General features: G+C 46.6%; 1 protein-coding gene across 2 annotated transcripts in view; it reads right to left on the bottom strand.

The window, feature by feature from the left end:
* slc5a5 (solute carrier family 5 member 5) overlaps positions 1–19,735 on the bottom strand; it is a 49,794-nt gene extending 30,059 nt beyond the window's left edge. Inside the window, exons 1-5 of one of the 2 annotated variants that reach the window (XM_072594326.1) lie at positions 19,078–19,735; positions 13,047–13,112; positions 6,373–6,424; positions 4,228–4,295; positions 3,013–3,167 (exon numbers count right to left, since the gene is read on the bottom strand). In XM_072594326.1, the coding sequence (XP_072450427.1) occupies positions 3,013–3,167; positions 4,228–4,295; positions 6,373–6,424; positions 13,047–13,112; positions 19,078–19,440 (704 nt within the window). In that variant the 5' untranslated portion in view covers positions 19,441–19,735. Of the gene's footprint in view, positions 1–3,012; positions 3,168–4,227; positions 4,296–6,372; positions 6,425–13,046; positions 13,113–14,214; positions 14,678–19,077 lie in introns of those variants that run through there. The other variant, XM_072594327.1, reaches the window with a different exon arrangement.
* Between the last annotated feature and the right edge of the window lie 203 nt (positions 19,736–19,938).

Genomic DNA, 19,938 nt, shown 5'->3' with positions numbered 1-19,938 from the left:
AATAGGGGAAATGCTAAATGAACACTTTTTATCAGTATTCATACTAGAAACAGACAACATGGTCAAGGAGAATACTGAGGTACAGGTTACCAGACTAGATGGGATTGTGGTGCAAAAAGAGGAGGTGATCACAATTCTGGAAAGTGTAAAAATAGATAAGTCCCCTGGGCCAGATGGGATTTATCCTCGGATTCTCTGGGAAGCCAGGGAGGAGATTGCAGAGACTTTGGCTTTGATTTTTATGTCATCATTGTCTACAGGAATAGTGCCAGAAGACTGGAAGATAGCAAATGTTGTTCCCTTGTTTGAGAAGGGGAGTAGAGACAAACCTGGTAATTATAGACCAGTGAGCCTTACTTCGGTTGTGGGTAAAGTATTGGAAAAGGTTATAAGAGATAGGGTTTATAATCATCTAGAAAGGAATAAGTTAATTAGGGATAGTCAACACAGATTTGTGATGGGTAGGTCGTGCCTCACAAACCTTATTGAGTTCTAGAGAAGGTGACCAAACAGGTGGATGAAGGTAAAGCAGTTGATGTGGTGCATATGGTATTCAGTAAGACATTTGATAAGGTTCCCCATGGGTAGGCTATTGCGCAAAATATGGAGGCATGGGATTAAGGGCGATTTAGTGGTTTGGATCAGAAATTGGCTAGCTGAAAGAAGACAGAGGGTAGTGGTTGATAGGAAATATTTATCCTGGAGTTCAGTTATTAGTGGTGTGCTGCAAGGATCTGCTTGGGTCCACTGTTGTTTGTCATTTTTATAAACGACCTGGATGAGGGCATAGAAGGATGGGTTAGTATATTTGCAGATGACACTAAGGTCGGTAGAGTTGTAGATAGTGACAAAGACTGTTGTAGGTTACAGAGAGACATAGATAAGCTGCAGAGCTGGGCTGAGAGGTAGCAAATGGAGTTTAATGTGGAAAAGTGTGAGGTGATTCACTTTGGAATGAGTAACAGGAATGCAGAGTTACTGGGTTAATGGTGAGATTCTTGGTAGTATAGATGAGCAGAGAGATCTCTGGGTCCATGTACATAGATCACTGAATGTTGCCACCAGGTTGACAGGGTTGTTAAGAAAGCATACGATATATTAGCTTTTATTGGTAGAAGGATTGAGTTTCGGAGCCATGAGGTCATGCTGCAGCTGTACAAAATTCTGGTGCGGCCACATTTGGAGTATTGCATACAGTTCTGGTCACTGCATTATAGGAGGAATGTGGAAGCATTGGAAAGGGTGCAGAGGAGATTTACCAGGATGTTGGCTGGTCTGGAGGGAAGTCTTATGAGGAAAGGCTGAGGGACTTGAGGCAGTTTTCGTTAGAGAGAAGAAGGTTGAGAGGTGACCTAATTTAGATGTATAAGATAGTCAGAGGGTTAGATGGGGTGGACAGGGAGGGCCTTTTTCCTCAGATGGTGATGGCCGGCACGAGGGGACATAGTTTTAAATTGAGGGGTGATAGATATAGGACAGATCTCAGAGGTAGTTTTTTTTTCCTCAGAGAGTAATAAGGATGTGGAAAGACCTGCCTGCATCAGGAGTAGACTCGCCAATTTTAAGGGCATTTAAATGGTCATTGGATAAGATTATGGACGAGAATTGAGTAGTGTAGTTTAGATGGGCTTCAGATTGGTTCCACAAGTCGGCGCAACATCGAGGGCCAAAAGGCCTGTACTGCGCTGTAATGTTCTATGTTCGATGTTCTATTATTATTCTGCATTAATCATCTCTAGTTTTGGATTCTTCCAGAATTGGAAACAATCTCTCCTGATCCTCTCCCTCCAACCCATTCATAATTTTAAACATCTTTCCCCTCAGCTTTGAACCTTCTATTTCCACAAGAAGATAAGCTTCAACCTGGTCGATTTTAACCGTTTGCTAAAGACTCTCAATTTTGATGCTGTCCAAAAAAAATTCCTCTTTTCATTCCCTTCAGCACTTTCAATGTAGAAACCCGATCTGTGCTCGTAATCCCCATTGCAGTCTGACCAGGATTTGATACAGCTTTCACAAGAATTCTAGTGTTTTATTAGCATTTTAACTTATTTTGCTGACCAGTAATGATTTTTTTTAACGATGTGTTTACTTGTACTCCCAAGTCCCTTCGCTCCTCCACCCCATTTAATTTCTTATTTCTGAGGGTGTAGGTGATCTTTCCATTTTCTTGGCCAAAGGTCATCACCTCACTTCTATCCACAACTAACTTCATTTGTCGCCCAATGCCCAACATACACGTTCTCTCATGCCTTCTGCTATTCTGTTGTATTCTTACTTTGCATTCACCATAGCACTCAGTTCAGTGTCACCTGCAACTTGTGACATTCTGTTACTTTTCCCTAATAATGAGTCCAGCGCTATTCCCTGTGGGATGTTGCTTTCTCGTGTCCTTCTGTATCACTCTACTTCTTGATTTGCCAATTGCAGGGCTTTGGGGAGAGGTGGAGGATTGGACATGGCAGATTTTGCAAAGAGTTGGTGTCGTCACAACAGGCTGAATGGCCTCCATCTCTTCTGTAACCATTGTAAGATCCAATTTTTAGCCAATTCACTATATATTCTTTACTTGTGCCCATGTCCTGTGGTTGGAACGGTGCCTCAGTGGTTAGCACTGTTGCCTCAGAATGCTAGTGATTCCAGCCTCAGGCGACTGTCTGTGTGGAGTTTGCACATTTTCCCCGTGTCTGCCTGGTTTCCTGTGGGTGCTCTGGTTTCCTCCCACAGTCCAAAGATATGCAGTTAGGTGGGTTGGCCATGGGAATTGTAGGATTAGGGTTACGGGGTTACATCTAGCGAGGTCGCCTTCAAGCAGAGAAAAAAGCAGATAGATTCATCAAAGAAAGATATTCAGGAGTGGACCTTGACTGTTGCACCTTCTTCCTCATGTCTGAGCTCTGGGCCACTCAAGGTGCAAGGGAACTGACTCAGCTAGGTTCAGTTACTATGGAGATTTGGGATCTGTTGGGACGCTTGGTGCCCCAGTGATGAACTTCAAAGACAATTTCTTACTCTCCAAAGTTGATCCTGGACCCATTGTATGCAGTTGCCAGAACACTATGGGCTCCTCCAGCCAAATAGGTGCCACGAATCATAATGGCAATGAAGCCTGACATCATGGTGATGATTTGGAAGACGTCAGTCCAGATGACAGCTTTCAACCCTCCCTGGAAGCACAAGAGTGGAAGGTGTTAAACCCAGGAACATGAGGAAGAGTAAACTCCCCCCGCCAAAACCTGTGGTCATTTAGAGTCAAGAGAAGTTACTGAAGTGAGAGGCTGAGAGCTTATACAGTACGGATTAAGACCCTTTGACCCATCATATCTGTGCTGGTCATCAAACATCTATCTACTCCAATCACAATCCCAGCACTTAACCTGTAACCATGGATGCAAAGAGGTTTCAAGTGCTCATCTAAATGCTTAAGTTACTTGAGTGTTACTGCCTCGACCACCCTTTGGGTAAGTGAGTTCCAGAAAACTATCACTTTCTGAAAAGAAAAATCTTGCCTCAGATCCGCTTTGAATCCCCTGCTCCTTACCCTTCGTAACTAGTTTATCTATCTGTCCCATGGCCTTCAAGGATGTGTGGATATGTCTACCAAGGTCCCTTTGATGCTCTATACTCCCTCAGGTCCCACCATTCCCCCTTTTGCCTTGCTAGTGCCTCCCACCTTCACACTTGTCAGGATTAAATTCCATTTGCCACTGTTCAACTTATGGGACCAACCTGTCTACATTGTCCCATAGTCTAAGGCTTTCCTCCTGTTATTTACCGGTCTTTCCACTGACAGGAGAATCGAAGATCAGAGGACACAGACTTAAAACCATGGGATAAACAGCTGGAGAGGAATGAAAGGAAAATATATTTTATACAAGGATTTTCAAAAATCTGGACAGCATTTCCTGAAACAGATTCAACTGTAATTTTCATGAGGGAATTGGAGAAATGCATAAAACAGAAGATTGTGTGGCTGGAGAGAGAGAGAGAAACTGTCACTTTATCACCTTTTATCACAGAGAAAGGTTCTAGTTTTGAAACTATTCTATCATGGGTTGAGCAAAAGTAATGCAGATCACTTTACTGACTATCTCAAGACTCCCTGTCGTTTACACAAACAACCATTAAGGTGCCAGGTTAAGATAAAATTGAAAAATGTAGACATGGTAGAAGGTCTGGATTTTTAACGTAATACTCTAGATTTGGGAGTAAGTGTTCTGTACTAACCACGGTTGTGTAGAATGTGCAGATGATTCCAGTGGATAGCAGAGACGCCCAGATATTAAGACCAGTAACTGAAAGACAATAAGTCACATCAAGATGAAACTATACCACACACCAACACTGTCCCACCAACACGCTGAGCAGTATCGTGCTGAGAACCTTTCACATAATGGTCTTCCTTTGCTAGAACTGGTCAATACAGTTCTGTTTACTTAAAACAGGAAACAATCATATAAGGGCGGCATGTGGCTCAGTAGTTAGTACTGCTGCCTCACAGCGCTAAGGACCCAGGTTCGATCCCAGCTTTGGGTGACTCTGGGTGCTCCGGTTTCCTCCCACAGTACAAAGATGTGCAGGTTAGGTGAATTGGCCATGCTAAATTTGCCCATAGTGATAGGTGCATTAGTCAGGGTTAAATGTAGGGGAATGGGTCTGGGTGGGTTAGTCTTTGAAGGGTCAGTGTGGACTTGTTGGGCCAAAGGGCCTGTTTCCATCCTGTAGGGATTCTAATCTAAAAGCCCATGTCTTGTTTTCATAGAGATTGACAGCACAGAAAAAGGCCCTTTGGCTCATCAATAATTCCATGTCTAAGTCGATCTCATGTAAAAATTGACCATCGTTGTTTTGCCTTAATTTTTTTAGTTTGCCTCATGTTCAGAGTCACTTTGTTTCTGAGGAATCAAAGCCAAAAATCTCAGGGTCAAGGTATAAACCCAGGAAATGTTTAGGATGTTGAAATTACAGAGATTGCATATTTCAAATGCAAAATTCACAAGACAAAAACCTGCAAAAGAGAGAATGAGCAAGTGGTTACCGTTTTCACAAATTGCTCACAGCTTTGTGACTTCTGCTGGAATTTATTGGTTTTAACCTTGCTCCATTGATTACTTAAGAGTTGAAAATCAATGGGTGAGTCTCATTGTACAATAATGATGATTGGCAGTTGAAAGTAAGCCTGTGACTTGATGATCATTTTCACTGGCTTTCCAAAGCTAATTGGAGGGTTCGATCGTGGTTATTTTCCATATATCCTTCATGTCCCTGCTCCAGAATCCTGGACCTTGCCAGATAATGGCACTGTGGACTTCCCAACACTCACATGGACTAGATCAACTCCAGAGGCAGGCTGGACAGCAATTTCTCAAGAGCAACTAGTGATGGGGAATGGATATCAGCAATCCCATATCCGCAGAAATCATTCAGAGTTTCTTTTCTGATGCCCAGATGGATTTTAGATAATGCTTTCATATTTATAGAGACAAACAAACTGCAGAATGCTGGAATCTAGGTTGACAAGCAGGAGGCTGGAGGAACATCAGGAGGTGGACAAATCAATGTTTTTGGTTTAACCCTTCTTCTGGACCTCCATACCTCCATTTGTTCATGGAATGCCCTGCCAGTATCAGTGGTGGACTCTCCCTCTTTATGGTCATTTAAGCGGGCATTGGACAAGCATATGGAGGTTATTGGGCCAGTGTAGGTTAGGTAGGCTTCGGTCGGCGCAACATCGAGGGCTGAAGGGCCTGTACTGCGCTGTATTTTTCTAAGTTCTAAGTTCCATGTTTCCTATCTCAGCGTCTGGTCATCATGTTTGGCGGACGTGGAGTTTGTTTCAACAACAACTTCCATTTGCATAGCACCTTTAATGTACACCATCCACCCAAGATGCATTGCAGTGGTGTAATCAGGAGGAGAAATGTGGGTGTTGAAATAACTCTTCAGAGGCTGGCATCCCATCAGCAATCATGTTTTACTCACAAAATGCATAGCCTGTGATCATTAGCACGGCCTCTCACTGAGTCAGGAACTGAGGGTCCCGATATTCACTCTTTTATATCAACCAGGGCTCCCAGACTGGAGCAAATGAACAGGACCCAAGAAGGCAACTCAGATTCTCCGCTGTCGAGCTAGCTGACTCCGTTACAATCACTTCAGACATAAGACCAAGGAGGAAAGGTCATCAAAAAGCTGTGCCTAGAAAAATGAAGCCGAGAGGGAGAAGGACATACAGAGGAAAGGGCGGTGAGAGTTGGAGGGATTCGGTTGAGGGTAAGTTCAATTTGATTTTCAAAAGGGTTTGAACAGTGCACTACAGTTCTCACACGCTTGCAAATTCTACAAAAGAGAAATGAAATGGAGACTACTTGCCTTGGTTTAATATCAGTGCAGGTGCATAAATGACCACCCCAGTGTACAGGACCTGCAGTGTTAGAAAGAACATCAAATGTTAGTTCATAGAGTCACAAGGTCAGGATGGTAGTGGCGTTTCAACAGACTCACTGCTGTGACGGCCAGATGATAAGAACTTGCTTTCAGAATTGGCAAGGAGAGAAGATGGGATGTGATTAGATTTTTTTAGGTCCCTACAGTGTGGAAACAGGCCCTTCGGCCCAACAACTCCACACCGACCCTCCGAAGTGTAACCCACCCAGACCCATTTCCCTCTGACTAATGCACATAACACTATGGACAATTTAGCACAGCCAATTCACATGGCTGTGGGAGGAAACCGGAGCACCCTGAAGAAATCCGCACAGACCCTGGGAGAATGCGCAAACTCCACACAGGCAGCCATCCGAGGCTGGAACCAAACCTGGGACCCTGGTGCTGTGAGGCAGCAGTGATAACTGCTGAGCCACCGTGTGGTGGCATAATGACAAAATGATTGGACCCAGTGAATCAGGTTAATGTTCCAGTGGATGTAATGACGTCTGGTGGACATTCCATTCAAATAAATAAAGCTGGAATAAACTATTAGTCAGTGATTATTGTGCAACTACCAGACTGTCTTTCAAAAATCTATCTGGATCATTAAAATCCTTTCGGGAAGAAAATCAACCCGACCTGAATGTATTTCCAGACCCTCAGCAAAGACTGCCCCCTGAAATCCACTCGAGAAGCTGGCTCATCGTGCCTTGCTCAAGGGCACTTTGGGATGGAGTTCTCTCTGGGCGGTCGGAAACCTGTTAATCTTCCAGCTGAAGGAGTTGACCCCGACCGAGTGTTGCAGACTGGCACATTCCAAGGTCCACGACTACGTGTTGAGGGACGTGCTGAAGCTTGGGGCAGCTGCCGCCAAGGCACGGCGGGGAAAGACCACCGTGTAAGATCGGCCTGCCTAAAGAAGAACAGGGGGCCCATGCGGACGTTTTTTGGGCTCTGCTGATGCCTCAGCCAAATATATGCATAAGATTGAGAAATGCACAGACTTGTATATGACATTGATAAATTTGAATCTGTGTTTGTAAATGTGGACATATGTACGGCATGACCAAATGTACAGACCATCAAATCATTTTATGAATAAAGTATATTTTTGAAACAAAAAAAAACTTTGGGATGGAGTTGTCAGTGGCACCCACGGCCTGTCAATGAATTTCACAATCTGCCTGGGGACAGATTCAAACCCATGGCCTCAGAGCTGAGAAACTGTCCTTGTGAACTATTGAAGTTGATCCCTCTCAGTAGCGTGGTACTGCCTCACAGCACCCAGGTTCGTTTCCACCCTCGGGTGACTGTTTGTGTGGACAGTGTCTTCATGGGTTTCCTCCGGCTGCTCCAGTTCCCTCGCAGTCCAAAGATGTGCAGGTTAAGGTGGATTGGCCATAGTGGCTAGGGATTGGCAGGCTAGATGGGTTAGCCATGGGAAATGCAGGGTTACAGGGATAGGTTGGGGGGTGGGTCTGGGTGGGATGCTCTTCCGCGGGTTGATGTGGACTCGATGGGCCAAATGGCCTATTTCCACACTGTAGGCAATCTGTGGTCTTTGCAAAATGTACCTCTCTCAGTGGACAGGGTCAAGGACATTCTTCTAAAACTTCAATCTTCAAACTTCCACTTTTCCACCAACAGGCAGGAGAAAGATGTTCACTCCTGGTCCAACATCCCAGGGGAGAAGATAAGACTGGGAAGGATTTGGGAAGGAAGCGGAGGTAGGAACTATTCTGTGACACAGTGCATTGCAAAACTCTGTGGTTCCGCCCTTCTTCCTGTCCATTTGCAGCAGGCCCTGGATAACCTTCAAGCAAGTGCCAAGAGTTTGCACTTAGAGAATTTAACCATCTCTCCTTGACATTGAGTGGCATCACCATCACTGAACCTCCCCACTATCAACATCCTGGAGGATACTCTTGACTAAATACTGTAACCGGAAGAAAAGTTTAAGGCTGCAGCAAGTAACTCACTCTTTGACATCTCCACCCTCCCACCTGCTCACCTCCCAAAGCCTGCCCATCATCCACAAGGCACAAGTATGATGGACATTCTGCATTAATTGCGAATAGGTGCAGTTTGACTGAGGCAAGAGGCTCGTCAGAATGCAGAGCAAAACAATCCTCTTAACAGCGACAGTGACATTTCAGTTCAATATGAAAAAAGGATGTGGGGGGTTGCTAGGAGGATGGGTGGAGGTGGTAATGCAGTGGGAATGTCACTGGCCTAGTAATCCAGACACCAAATAATGTCTGAAGGCATGGAATGCCACCATGGCAAATGTTGAAATTTGGATCCAATCTGAATTAAAAAGCCAGCCTAATGGTAACCATGTAGCTAATGTCATTTGTATTTTTTTAAAAAAACCATCTGGTTCATTAGTGCCATTATGGGAACTATTGTGGTGAGGATGTGGGTGTACTGTACCTTTAAGAGAGTTAAAAGCTAGCAGTGACAGCACCAAGTGTTCTCAATAAACTACAATGTAACAGGCGCTCCAGCTACTGGGATAGCTCATGTAGCTGGTTGCCTGGAAATGACAAAACAGATTTGAATTAGGCCAATCAGTTTACTAAACTCTAATCCAGTTTGAATTCAGTATATTGACAATCTTAAAAGCCAATGACATAATCCAATGCTTTGGCGATATAAGACCGGGGAAAATTGAACAGTTGAGAGAACTGCCATGCCACCTGCATGTAAAAAGACTGCCCGACAAATGGCTCTCTTAAAGGTACCTTTATCAATCAGTAACTTGTGAAGCAGAATCTCCGAGACGAAGAAAAGAAGGCAGGAATACAGAGAAAATGGAAAGCTGCCTGGTTTTGAGATAAGAAGTTTTGTTTTGTAAATCTTAATTGGGGGTTTTATTGGACGAGTATTGGGCAGTCTAGTGGTATGATTCTTGCTGGGGTGCAAGAGGTCCCTGGTTCAAATCCCAGATGAGCCCCCAAAATGTTATGATATGGGGTAAACCCTCCTGCTTATTTAAAACCAGCGACACAGAAAAGATCTATCCCATGCAGTAATCTGTGAAAATTCGAGAGGTCAAGAACTATTTAAAGTAAAAATTAACAACTTTTTTATTTCTGAGAGCATAACAGAGAATAATTAACTAACAACTGTTTACAACTCCTTTCCCTAACCTATCTTTTACCTCTACAATACTGGCCCAATAAAACTCTGGATTAACATGTACAAAACAAAACCTCTTCTCTCAAAACCAGGCAGCTTTCCGCTTTCTCTGTATTCCTGCCTTCTTTTCTACTTCTCAGGTATTGTGCTTCACAGATTACCGATCAATAAAGGTACCTTTAAGAGAGCCATTTTTCGGGCAGTCTTTTTACATGCAGGTGGCTTGGCAGTTCTCCTCTCAACTGTTCAATTTTCCCTGGTCTTATACCCCCCCCCCCCCCAAAGCGTTGGATTATGTCATTGGCTTTTAAGGTTGTCAGTATACTAAATTCAAACTTGATTGGAGTATGGTATTTTTGGGGGTATAATTTAAACTGATTGGCCTAATTCAAATCAGTCTTGTCATTTCCAGGCAACCAGCTATACGAGCTATCCCAGTTTCTGGAGCACCTGTTACATTGTAGCTTATTGAGAACACTTGGTGCTGTCACTGCTAGCTTTTAACTCTCTAAAGGTACTGTACACCCACATCTTCATAACACTATGATGCAGAGCAGCTCGTTGGACAGGGATGGACAAAGTTAAAAATGACACCACGCCAATTTATATTCCAACAGCTTTATTTGGAAATACAAGCTTTCAGACCACTGCTCCTCCATCAGGTAGCTATGGCACAGGATCATAAGACATAGAATTCATAGCAAACGACCTCAGTGTCATGCAACTGAAATGCTACCTGATGAAGGAGCAACACTTCAAAAGTTAGTGCTTCCAAATAAACCTATTGGACTATAACCTGGTGTTGTGTGATTTTTAATTTTAGGAAACTGTCATCCTTCCCTGGTCTGGCCCTAATGGGACTCCAGACCCTGATTCCTGACGAAGGACTTATACCTGAAACGTTGATTTGCTGTTCCTCGGAGGCTAACTGATCTGCTGTGCTTTTCCAGCTCCATACTCTCGACTCCAGACCCACAACAATGTGGCTGACTCTTAACTGCCCTCTGGGTAATTAAGGATGGGTAATAAATGACGGTCCAGATAGTGCCAAGCACATCTCATTCATGAAACAAACACAAACTGGGACCCCAGCTGCTATCCTCATGAATGACTCCCTTCGCCGCTGACGCACAGCGGCAGCAGTCTGTACTATCTACAAGATTTATTGCAGAGACTCAGTGAGGCTCCTCTGACAGCACATTCCAAATCCACAACTTCTAACTATCAAGGACGAGGGCAGCAGATAGATGGGAGCACGGACCCTTGCAAACTACACAGCGTCCTGGCTTAGAAATATTGCCATTCCTCTGTTGTCAGTGGTAAAAGTCCTCGGGCCATTTCATAAGGAGCACATGAGTCTGAAGCATTTCCTGGGGCAACTCACAACACCTTTCCAAAGGGGTAATTAGGGATGGACGATAAATAATGGCCTTGTGTCAAGTCTCTCGAAGAAATGTAAAATATATTGCAGTCACTGGTAATCTGAAATAAAAACAGCAAGTCTGGAAAGACCTGCCAGACCTGCTGACTATTTTGAAAACGCCCTGCACTTACTTGAAAAAGAGTGATTTTTTTTGTGAGACTGGATTGTTACTAAGACATTCCAGCGCAGTTTCACCTTCATAACTTTCTTTGCCACTCCTTGTTTAATGCTGCTGTACAGAAACTGGGCCTGGGATTTCTAATGTGAGGGTGAAGTGTAGGGACAGGCACATTAACAAACAGGGCCGAGAGTGTGGTGCTGGAAAAGCACAGCAGGTCAGGCAGCAACCGAGGAGCAGGAGAATCGACGTTTCAGGCAAGAGCCCTCCATCAGGAACGTCAATTCTCCTGCTCCTCGGACGCTGCCTGACCTGCTGTGCTTTTCCAGCACCCCACTCTCGGCTCTGACCTCCAGCATCTGCAGTCCTCACTTTCTCCATTTAACAAATAGGACCCATCTCATGATGAGAACTCCTTGTGGGTCAGGACACCCTGAGGGTTCCTCAGCCCATCAATTCCTGGGACGGTGATGCCCTCACTCGCCTCCACCATCAAAGCCGCCAGCCAATCAGAGGCCCACAGCCATGGAGAGCAAGAGCGCTGCACATCCCCACGCGCCCCCCAATAGTTAATCAGCGCAATGGCAGATTGGGGCTGTTCAGTGGGTATTATTTAAGCACTTACAATCCTTAACTGGTGGCGTGTGCAGATTGTCTGACCATGGGCCCAGAGCCTAAGTCCTGAGGTGAGGGGGAGAGGGGAGCTATCTCCCCAATGCCAGTGGCTGATCATTTGCCTTATGCACTACTTTCATGGCACAGCTCAGGAAGAGGGGACCCCAGTCCCAGAATCAGCACCAATCACTCCCAGGTCAAGGTGAGCATGGGTTAAATTTATACGATCGGTTAAAATGCTCTTCACAAATCACAATGCCCTCTCTGGTGATAACTGTGCCCTTTCAGTTGATCATATCCAAGCAAACCTTGTCAGCTGTATTCCTGATGAAGGGCTTTTGCCCAAAGTGTCGATTTTACTGCTCCCCGGATGCTGCCTGACCTGCCGTGCTTTTCCAGCACCGCTCTAATCTAGAATGTGATTTCCAACATCTGCAGTCATTGTTTTTACCTTGTTAGCCTGAGAGCCAAATGTAGCAAGTCAGTCAGCTGAATGGGAGACCAATCAGTCTGTGAGGGAGGCTGTGGGGGATGGACACAGAACCATTCAACAGAGTTACTCTCAGGGAAGGACTACCCTCTGTTTGTGATTCCATGGAGTTTTATTCAGATTGTTTTTAATTGACATTCATACTGACCCCATTTGTTTTCACAGAGCTAGCAGCTGGAGGCTTATCCATTGGCTTAACCCCCACCCGCCACCCCAGTTTGGGTACATTGTGTGGTGGTGAGAATGGGAGGGCCTGAGGCTGCATGATTCCTGTGGTTGGGTGGGAGGAGCAGCTGAACTGGATCAAGGTTAAAACAGGAAGAGGTTATAGAAAGGCAGAGGATCAGTTGTACTACATTATCTCCTTCTGTCTCGCATATACCCTCTTCACCAGCCTGGTGGCTGAGTGGTTAGCACTGCTGCCTCACAGCACCAGGGACCGGGTTCGATTCTTCCTGTGTCTGAATGGGTTTCCTCCGAGTGCTCCGGTTTCCTCCCACAGTTCCAAGATGTGCCGGTTAGCTGGATTGGCCATGCAAAATGCAGGGTTACAGGGATAGGTTGGGTTGTGAGCTGTGAGTCTGAGTGGGCTCCTCGTCGAAGGGTTGATGTGAACTCGATAGACTGAATGGCCAACTTAGACACTGTAGGGATTCTATGATTCTATTCTAAGATTCAAAGCTTGACTTCATCCAAAGAGAGCACGATGCGATGGGTTGGACTGAGTCCAGAACTTTCTACACCTCAGCTGTAATTCCCGGGGGGTAGGGGGGGCGGAGGAGGTGAAAGTCAGCCGCCATTTTAATTAGAAAACATGTTGAAATTCTTACCGTGGCTGCTGTGAACTGGATGGTCCCACACAGTCGAAGGCTTTTACTGAAACGCAGTTCCAGGTACTGTAAAAGTAAACCATGATGTCCAGAAACAGTCATAAGCTTTTTCTAATGCTATATGGGTGGAATCTTGAGCCCTCCCTCCCTTCTGTGTTTGGCGGCTGAGGGGGTGGAGTGTACCATTGTGGCAGGAGGGGGAAGAGGGGCAATTCAAGACCCCACAATTCCCATCTCCCCTCCAAGGCTGGGGGGAGAGGGAAGGGGAAGGGGGGGGTTGGATGGAGAAAGGCCCTGGGCCTGCCCAACAGGTGAAGTCCATGCGGCTCCAATTAGCCCTCACCGAAGGGACTCATCTTGAAAAAACAATCATTCAGAGGTTTGAAATGGTGTCTCTGGACCTCATCCCACATTGATGGGTAGGATGGGTGTGCTGGTTGTCCACCTGGGAAACTTGACAAACAAGCTCACATTGGGTCACTTACAGGGCCGTTGGTAGTGGGTGGGCAGAAGGGTGAGGGGACTGCAGTGGTGGTGAGGGGAGGACTGGGACAGAGTGAGGTGCATGATGAGGTGGCTGCTGAGGAGAGTGGTAGTGCCTGCTGAGGAGAGTGTGAAGGGGGTTGGCGTTATGTCGGCAGATATAGTTGGAAGGTGTGGTTTGTGGGCACAGTGGGGGTGTACAGACATGGTGGGGGTGTGGGCATGAAGGTATATAGACATGGCATGGATATGGTAGGGGGAATGGGCATGGTGGGGGTGTGCGCACAGGGACTGTGAGTGTGGTGGTGGGGTTGTGGGCACAGTGAAGTCTGTACATCTAGTCCCATTTTGCCAGTACTTGGCCCCATATAACTTTAAACCCTTCCTATTCACATACTCATCCAGAAGCCTTTTAAATGCTGAAATTGGACCAGCGTCCACACCTTCCTCTGGCAGCTCATTCCAGACACACACCACCCTCGACGTGGAAAGGTTTCCCCTTAGGTCCTGTTTAAATCTTTCCCCTCTCACCCTGTCAAGTTCTGGAATAATCTTACATGTTTCAATAAGCTCTGCTCTTATTCTTCCCAGCTTCAAGGGTTACAGGCCCAACCTACTCAACCTCTCCTCAGGGACAGGACACAAACCATTCCTCCATCCACCACGCAGTTTCAAACAGGCTTACCTCGTAGGTGCTGGTCAGTCTCAACCGATAGAAAACAGGAAGAAAGAGGTAGGCAGTCAGGACAGCGTTCAGCGTCTGGCCCAGGCACATCTGAATAATCTTAGCCCCGTAGCTATATGCTTCAACTGGGACTCCCAGTACCTGCACAGCGGACATGAAGCTGGCTGACAGGGACAGACCCACAGGCAGTGCCAACATCTGTCGCCCTCCCGTGAAAAAGTCATCAGCTTTCTTCTGCCGGCCGCTACGCCGAGTGACACACAATATCCCAATCCCTGTGGAAATCAGGAGCATCCCAGCGAAGAGGACATAGTCCCAGACTGAAAAGGTAATCCTTGTTGGCTTCATTGCTGCTGCCTCCATGATCCACTCTCCAACGAGGGCGTGTGGATTTCAGGAAAATTAAATGTCAAATCCAAGTTAATAACAATGTTGGCGATTCAGGAGTGAAACGTCCAAAGGGTCCACAGACATTGAGGCCAGTTCAGCCTGAAACGAGCTGGTCATTTCTTTCCTCGTTGGAAGTAACCAAGAAATTGCGTGTCCAAATCAGAGACAAATTCAATGTTAATGAAACAAAACCTTGAGGGAAAGCAACAGCCTTCATCAAGCTTCATATCAAAGTGCTTCTTGTTGTAAGATGAAACAGTGCTTCACTCCAACCTGTCACAGTGCTATCACAGATAAATATATTTCAGTTTTTGTTTCCTTTAATTTGGAAGCGTTGGAGGGAACGCAGTGAATGCAAAGTAGCGTTAAGAAGTAGGCGTGTTTATGAACCCATGCATTTTGGGCTGTCATTGATGAGTATCTTCAGCAGGACTCACCTTGTTGGACTTTTAACCCTTTGAAAGCAACAAAGAGATGCTTTCTCCTGTCATGGTACAGAAATACAGCAACAGCATTGCTTCTTAATCAGATCCTTAAACCCTAGTTTAGCTCCACAGTAAAAACTTCACCTGGATGTTTCTGATGAGTTTGTTTGAAAAGGAAGCTGGGAATTTCCCGGAGTGGGTGCTGGCTCACAGTACGTTTACCATTTATGCCACTTTTCCCTCAGATGTCTGCAGCTGGATTTTTCCAGGAGCTGATTCCCAGTAAATTCCATCTTGAGGGATAGAAGTTGATGCTTCCCATTGATAAGCCTCTGACCGTTCACCTTCACGGTTCTGACACGGGGTCATTGACGTGAAACACTGACTTTGATTCTCGTTCCATAGACGCTGGCTCAAGATATCCAGCACGATCCATTTTTCAGTATCCAGTAATTATAGCAGTTGAAATGCTGACTGTTGTCGTCGCTATGACAATGACATAGGATATCGGACAGGACAGAACTGGAACAGGCCCTTCGGTCCACCATTAACGTGCTGACTATAACCATTTTGAGCTGATCCCATCTGCTCGCACATGCTCTGTATCCCGCCATTCCTGGCCTATCCATGTGTCTCTCTAAATACCTCCTAAACTTTGCTGTTGCTTCTACCACCTCCCTTGGCAGGGCAGGTTCCAGGCTACAACCAGCCTCTGTGTGAAAAACCTGCCTCACACATCTCCTTTCAAGAAGACCACCATTACCCCGGTACCAAAGAAAACCCAGGCAGTGTGCCTCAATGACCACCGCCCAGTGCCTCTGATCTCTGTCAATATGAAGTGCTTCGAGTGGTTGGTCATGGTTGACATCAACTCCAGCCTCCCATCCTCCCTCAATCCCTTGGAATTCCCCAACCATCACAACACGTCCATGGCAGATGCTATCTCCTTGGCCCTACACCCAGCCTTGGAACACCTGCATAACAAGGATACCTACGCCAGGCTCCTGCCGATTGACTACAGCTCCATCTTCAACACTATAATCCCCAAACTCCATGGCCTCGGTGACAGCTCCACCCTCTGCAACTGGATCCTCAGTTTCCTGACCCCCAGTCCCCAATCAGTGAGGATAGACAACAGCACCTCCTCCTCGACAATCCCCAACTCGGGGCCCAACAAGGCTGTGTCCTCACCCCTTACTATACACATGACCGTGTGGCCAAATTTCATCCTAACTCCAACTACATGACACCAGTATTATAGGCTGGATATCAAACAATAATGAGACAGAGTACAGAGAGCGATAGAGTGCTTGGTGCCACTGTGTGAGGATAACAATCTCTCCCTCAACGTCAACAAAACAAAAGGAAGTGGAGTGGAGGGTACACCCTGTCTGTATCAATGGGGCTGAGGTGGAGATGGTCAAAAGCATCAAGTCCCCAAGAGGGATGATCACCAACAATCTGTCCTGGGTAAAATCAATGACTGTGGATGCTGGAAACCAGATTCTGGATTAGAATGGTGCTGGAAAATCACAGCAGTTCAGGCAGCATCCGAGGAGCAGGAAAATCGATGTTTCGGGCAAAGGCCCTTCATCAGGAATACAGGCAGAGTGCCTGAAGGGTGAAGAGATAAATGAGAGGAGGGTGGGGGTGGGGAGAAAGTAGCATAGAGTACAATAGGTGAATGGGGGTGGGGATGAAGGTGATATGTCAGGGAGGAGGGTGGAGTGGATAGGTGGAAAAGAAGATAGGCAGGTAGGACAGGTCATGGGGACAGTGCTGAGCTGGAAGTTTGGAACTGGGGTGAGGTGGGGGAAGGGGAAATGAGGAAACTGTTGAAGTCCACATAGATGCCCTGGGGTTGAAGTGTTCTGAGGCAGAAGGTGAGGTGTTCTTCCTCCAGGTGTTGGGTGGTGAGGGAGTGTTGGTGCCATGTCCTTGGCAGAGTGGGAGGGGGAGTTGAAACGTTGGACCACAGGGCAGTTTGGTTGATTGGTGCGGGTGTCCCGGAGATGTTCCCTAAAGCTCTCTGCTAGGAGGCGCCCAGTCTCCCCAATGTAGAGGAGATCGTATTGGGAGCAACGGATACAGTGAATGATATTGGTGGATGTGCAGGTGAAACTTTGATGGATGTGGAAGGCTCCTTTAGGGCCTTGGATGGAGGTGAGGGAGGAGGTGTGAGCGCAAGTTTTGCAATTCCTGCGGTGGCAGGGGAAGGTGCCAGGATGGGCGGGTGGGTTGTTGGGGGGCGTGGACCTGACCAGGTAGTCACGGAGGAATGGTCTTTGCGGAAGGCGGAAAGGGGTGAGGAGGGAAATATAGCTCCAACAATCTATCCTGGTCCACACACACTGACCCTCTGTTCAAGAAAGCACAACAACACCTCAACTTCCTCAGGAGGCAACAGAAATTCAGTACATGTGTAATGACTTTTACCAATCTTTGTAGGTGCACCGTCAAAAATAGTAACTCAACTTAGGACAGCAACTGCTCTGCCCAGGCCTGTAAGAAGTTACACGATGGGTTGCAGGTGGGGGTGGCTTGGAGGGTGAGTAGGTGGAGGGCATTGAGAGGAGAGAGGTATGTGTTTGGGATTAGGGATGTGGAGTATTGGGGGGTATGTGTGTGGGGGGAGGTGGCGGTAGGTGGGAGGGTTTGGGTTGTGATCTGGTCGGAGGAGATAGGTGGTATGGGGGTGGGGTAGGTCTGTGTGTGGGGAGGTGTGGGTGGTAAATGGAGGAGAGAGAGATGGGTAAAGTAATAGGGGTGGGTACCCAGATATTCAAAGGCACTTAGTGTTGCTCTTCACTTTCGCTACTGACCTCCCCTCCTGAAATTCCCCACATAGTCCACGATTCCGAGGTGCTGGTGTTGGATTAGGGTGTGCAAAGTTAAAAATCACTCACCACAAGGTTTTAGTCCAACAGGTTATTCCACAATCACCTGATGAAGGAGCAGCACTCCAAAAGCTAGTGTTTCCTAATAAACCTGTTGGACTATAACCTGGTGTTGTGTGATTTTTAACATTGTCCATGTCCACGCCGACCCACCCCAGACCACAAACACAAGAAGCCTACTCTGGGTGTGATCAAGCATCTGGTGCCTGGAGGTTCAGTGAGGGACAAATCCAGCTTGGGTGGCTGCAGTACCAGCAGCAGCCATCGCCCTCCCATTGGTGCTGCTGTTCAATGGAGTAGGAGACAGTGAGGAGTGCAGATGTTGGAGATCAGAGTCCAGATTGTGGTGCTGCAAAAGCACAGCAGGTCAGGCAGCATCCAAGGTGCAGGAGTTTCGAAATTTTGGACATAAGTCCTTCATCAGGAATGATGCTGGGAACCTCGGAGGGGTGGGGAGCTAAGTGGGAAGGGGTTGGGGCTGGGGAGAAGGTAGTTGTGAGTGCAATAGGTGAATGGAGGTGGGGGTAAAGGAGATAGGTCGGAGAGATGGGTGGAGTGGATAGGTGGGAAGGAAGATGGACAGGTAGGACAGGTCATGAGGGCAGTGCTGAGCTGGACGATTGGAACTAGGATAAGGTGGGGGAGGGGGAATGAGGAAACTGGTGAAATCCACATTAATGCCATGGGGTTGGAGGGAATGGGAAGCAACCTCTCTGCACCATAGTCATAGAGTCATAGACACATACAGCATGGAAACAGACTTTTCGGTCCAACACGTCCATGCCAACCAGATATCCTCACCGAATCAAGTCCCATTTCCCAGCACTTGGCCCCTAACCTGTAAATCCTTCCCATTCATATACCCATCTAGGTGCCTTTTAAATGTTATAGCTGTACCAGCCTCCACCACAACCTCTGGCAGCTCAGTCCATACACACATCACCCTTTGTGTAAAAAGGTTGCCCCTTAAGTCCCTTTTAAGACTTTCCCCTCTCACCCTGTCAAGTTCTGGAATAATTTTACATGTTTCAATAAGCTCTCCTCTTATTCTTCCCAACTCCAAGGGTTACAGGCCCAACCTACTCAACCTCTCCTCAGGGATAGGACGCAAACCATTCCTCCATTCACCAGGCAGTTTCAAACAGGCCTACCTCGTAGGTGCTGGTCAGTCTCAACCGATAGAAAACAGGAAGGAAGAGGTAGGCAGTCAGGACAGCGTTCAGCGTCTGGCCCAGGCACATCTGAATGATCTTAGCCCCGTAGCTATATGCTTCAACTGGGACTCCCAGTACCTGCACAGCGGACATGAAGCTGGCTGACAGGGACAGACCCACAGGCAGTGCCAACATCTGTCGCCCTCCCGTGAAAAAGTCATCAGCTTTCTTCTGCCGGCCGCTACGCCGAGTGACACAAAATATCCCAATCCCTGTGGAAATCAGGAGCATCCCAGCGAAGAGGACATAGTCCCAGACTGAAAAGGTAATCCTTGTTGGCTTCATTGCTGCTGCCTCCATGATCCACTCTCCAACGAGGGCGTGTGGATTTCAGGAGAATGAAATGTCAAATCCAAGTTAATAACGATGTTGGCGATTCAGGAGTGAAACGTCCAAAGGGTCCACAGACATTGAGGCCAGTTCAGCCTGACACGAGCTGGTCATTTCTTTCCTCTTTGGAAGTAACCAAGAAATTGCGTGTCCAAATCAGAGACAAATTCAATGTTAATGAAACACAAAACCTTGAGGGAAAGCAACAGTCTTCATCAAGCTTCGTATCAAAGTGCTTCTTGTTGTAAGATGAAACAGTGCTTCACTCCAACCTGTCACAGTGCTATCACAGATAAATATATTTCAGTTTTTGTTTCCTTTAATTTGGAAGCGTTGGAGGGAACGCAGTGAATGCAAAGTACCGTTAAGAAGTAGGCGTGTTTATGAACCCATGCATTTTGGGCTGTCATTGATGAGTATCTTAAACAGGACTCACCTTGTTGGACTTTTAACCCTTTGAACGCAACA

This window comes from Chiloscyllium punctatum, chromosome 24 (genome assembly GCF_047496795.1).
Source record: "Chiloscyllium punctatum isolate Juve2018m chromosome 24, sChiPun1.3, whole genome shotgun sequence".
Lineage (NCBI taxonomy): Eukaryota > Metazoa > Chordata > Chondrichthyes > Orectolobiformes > Hemiscylliidae > Chiloscyllium > Chiloscyllium punctatum.
This window is presented reverse-complemented; position numbering and strand designations above follow the sequence as displayed.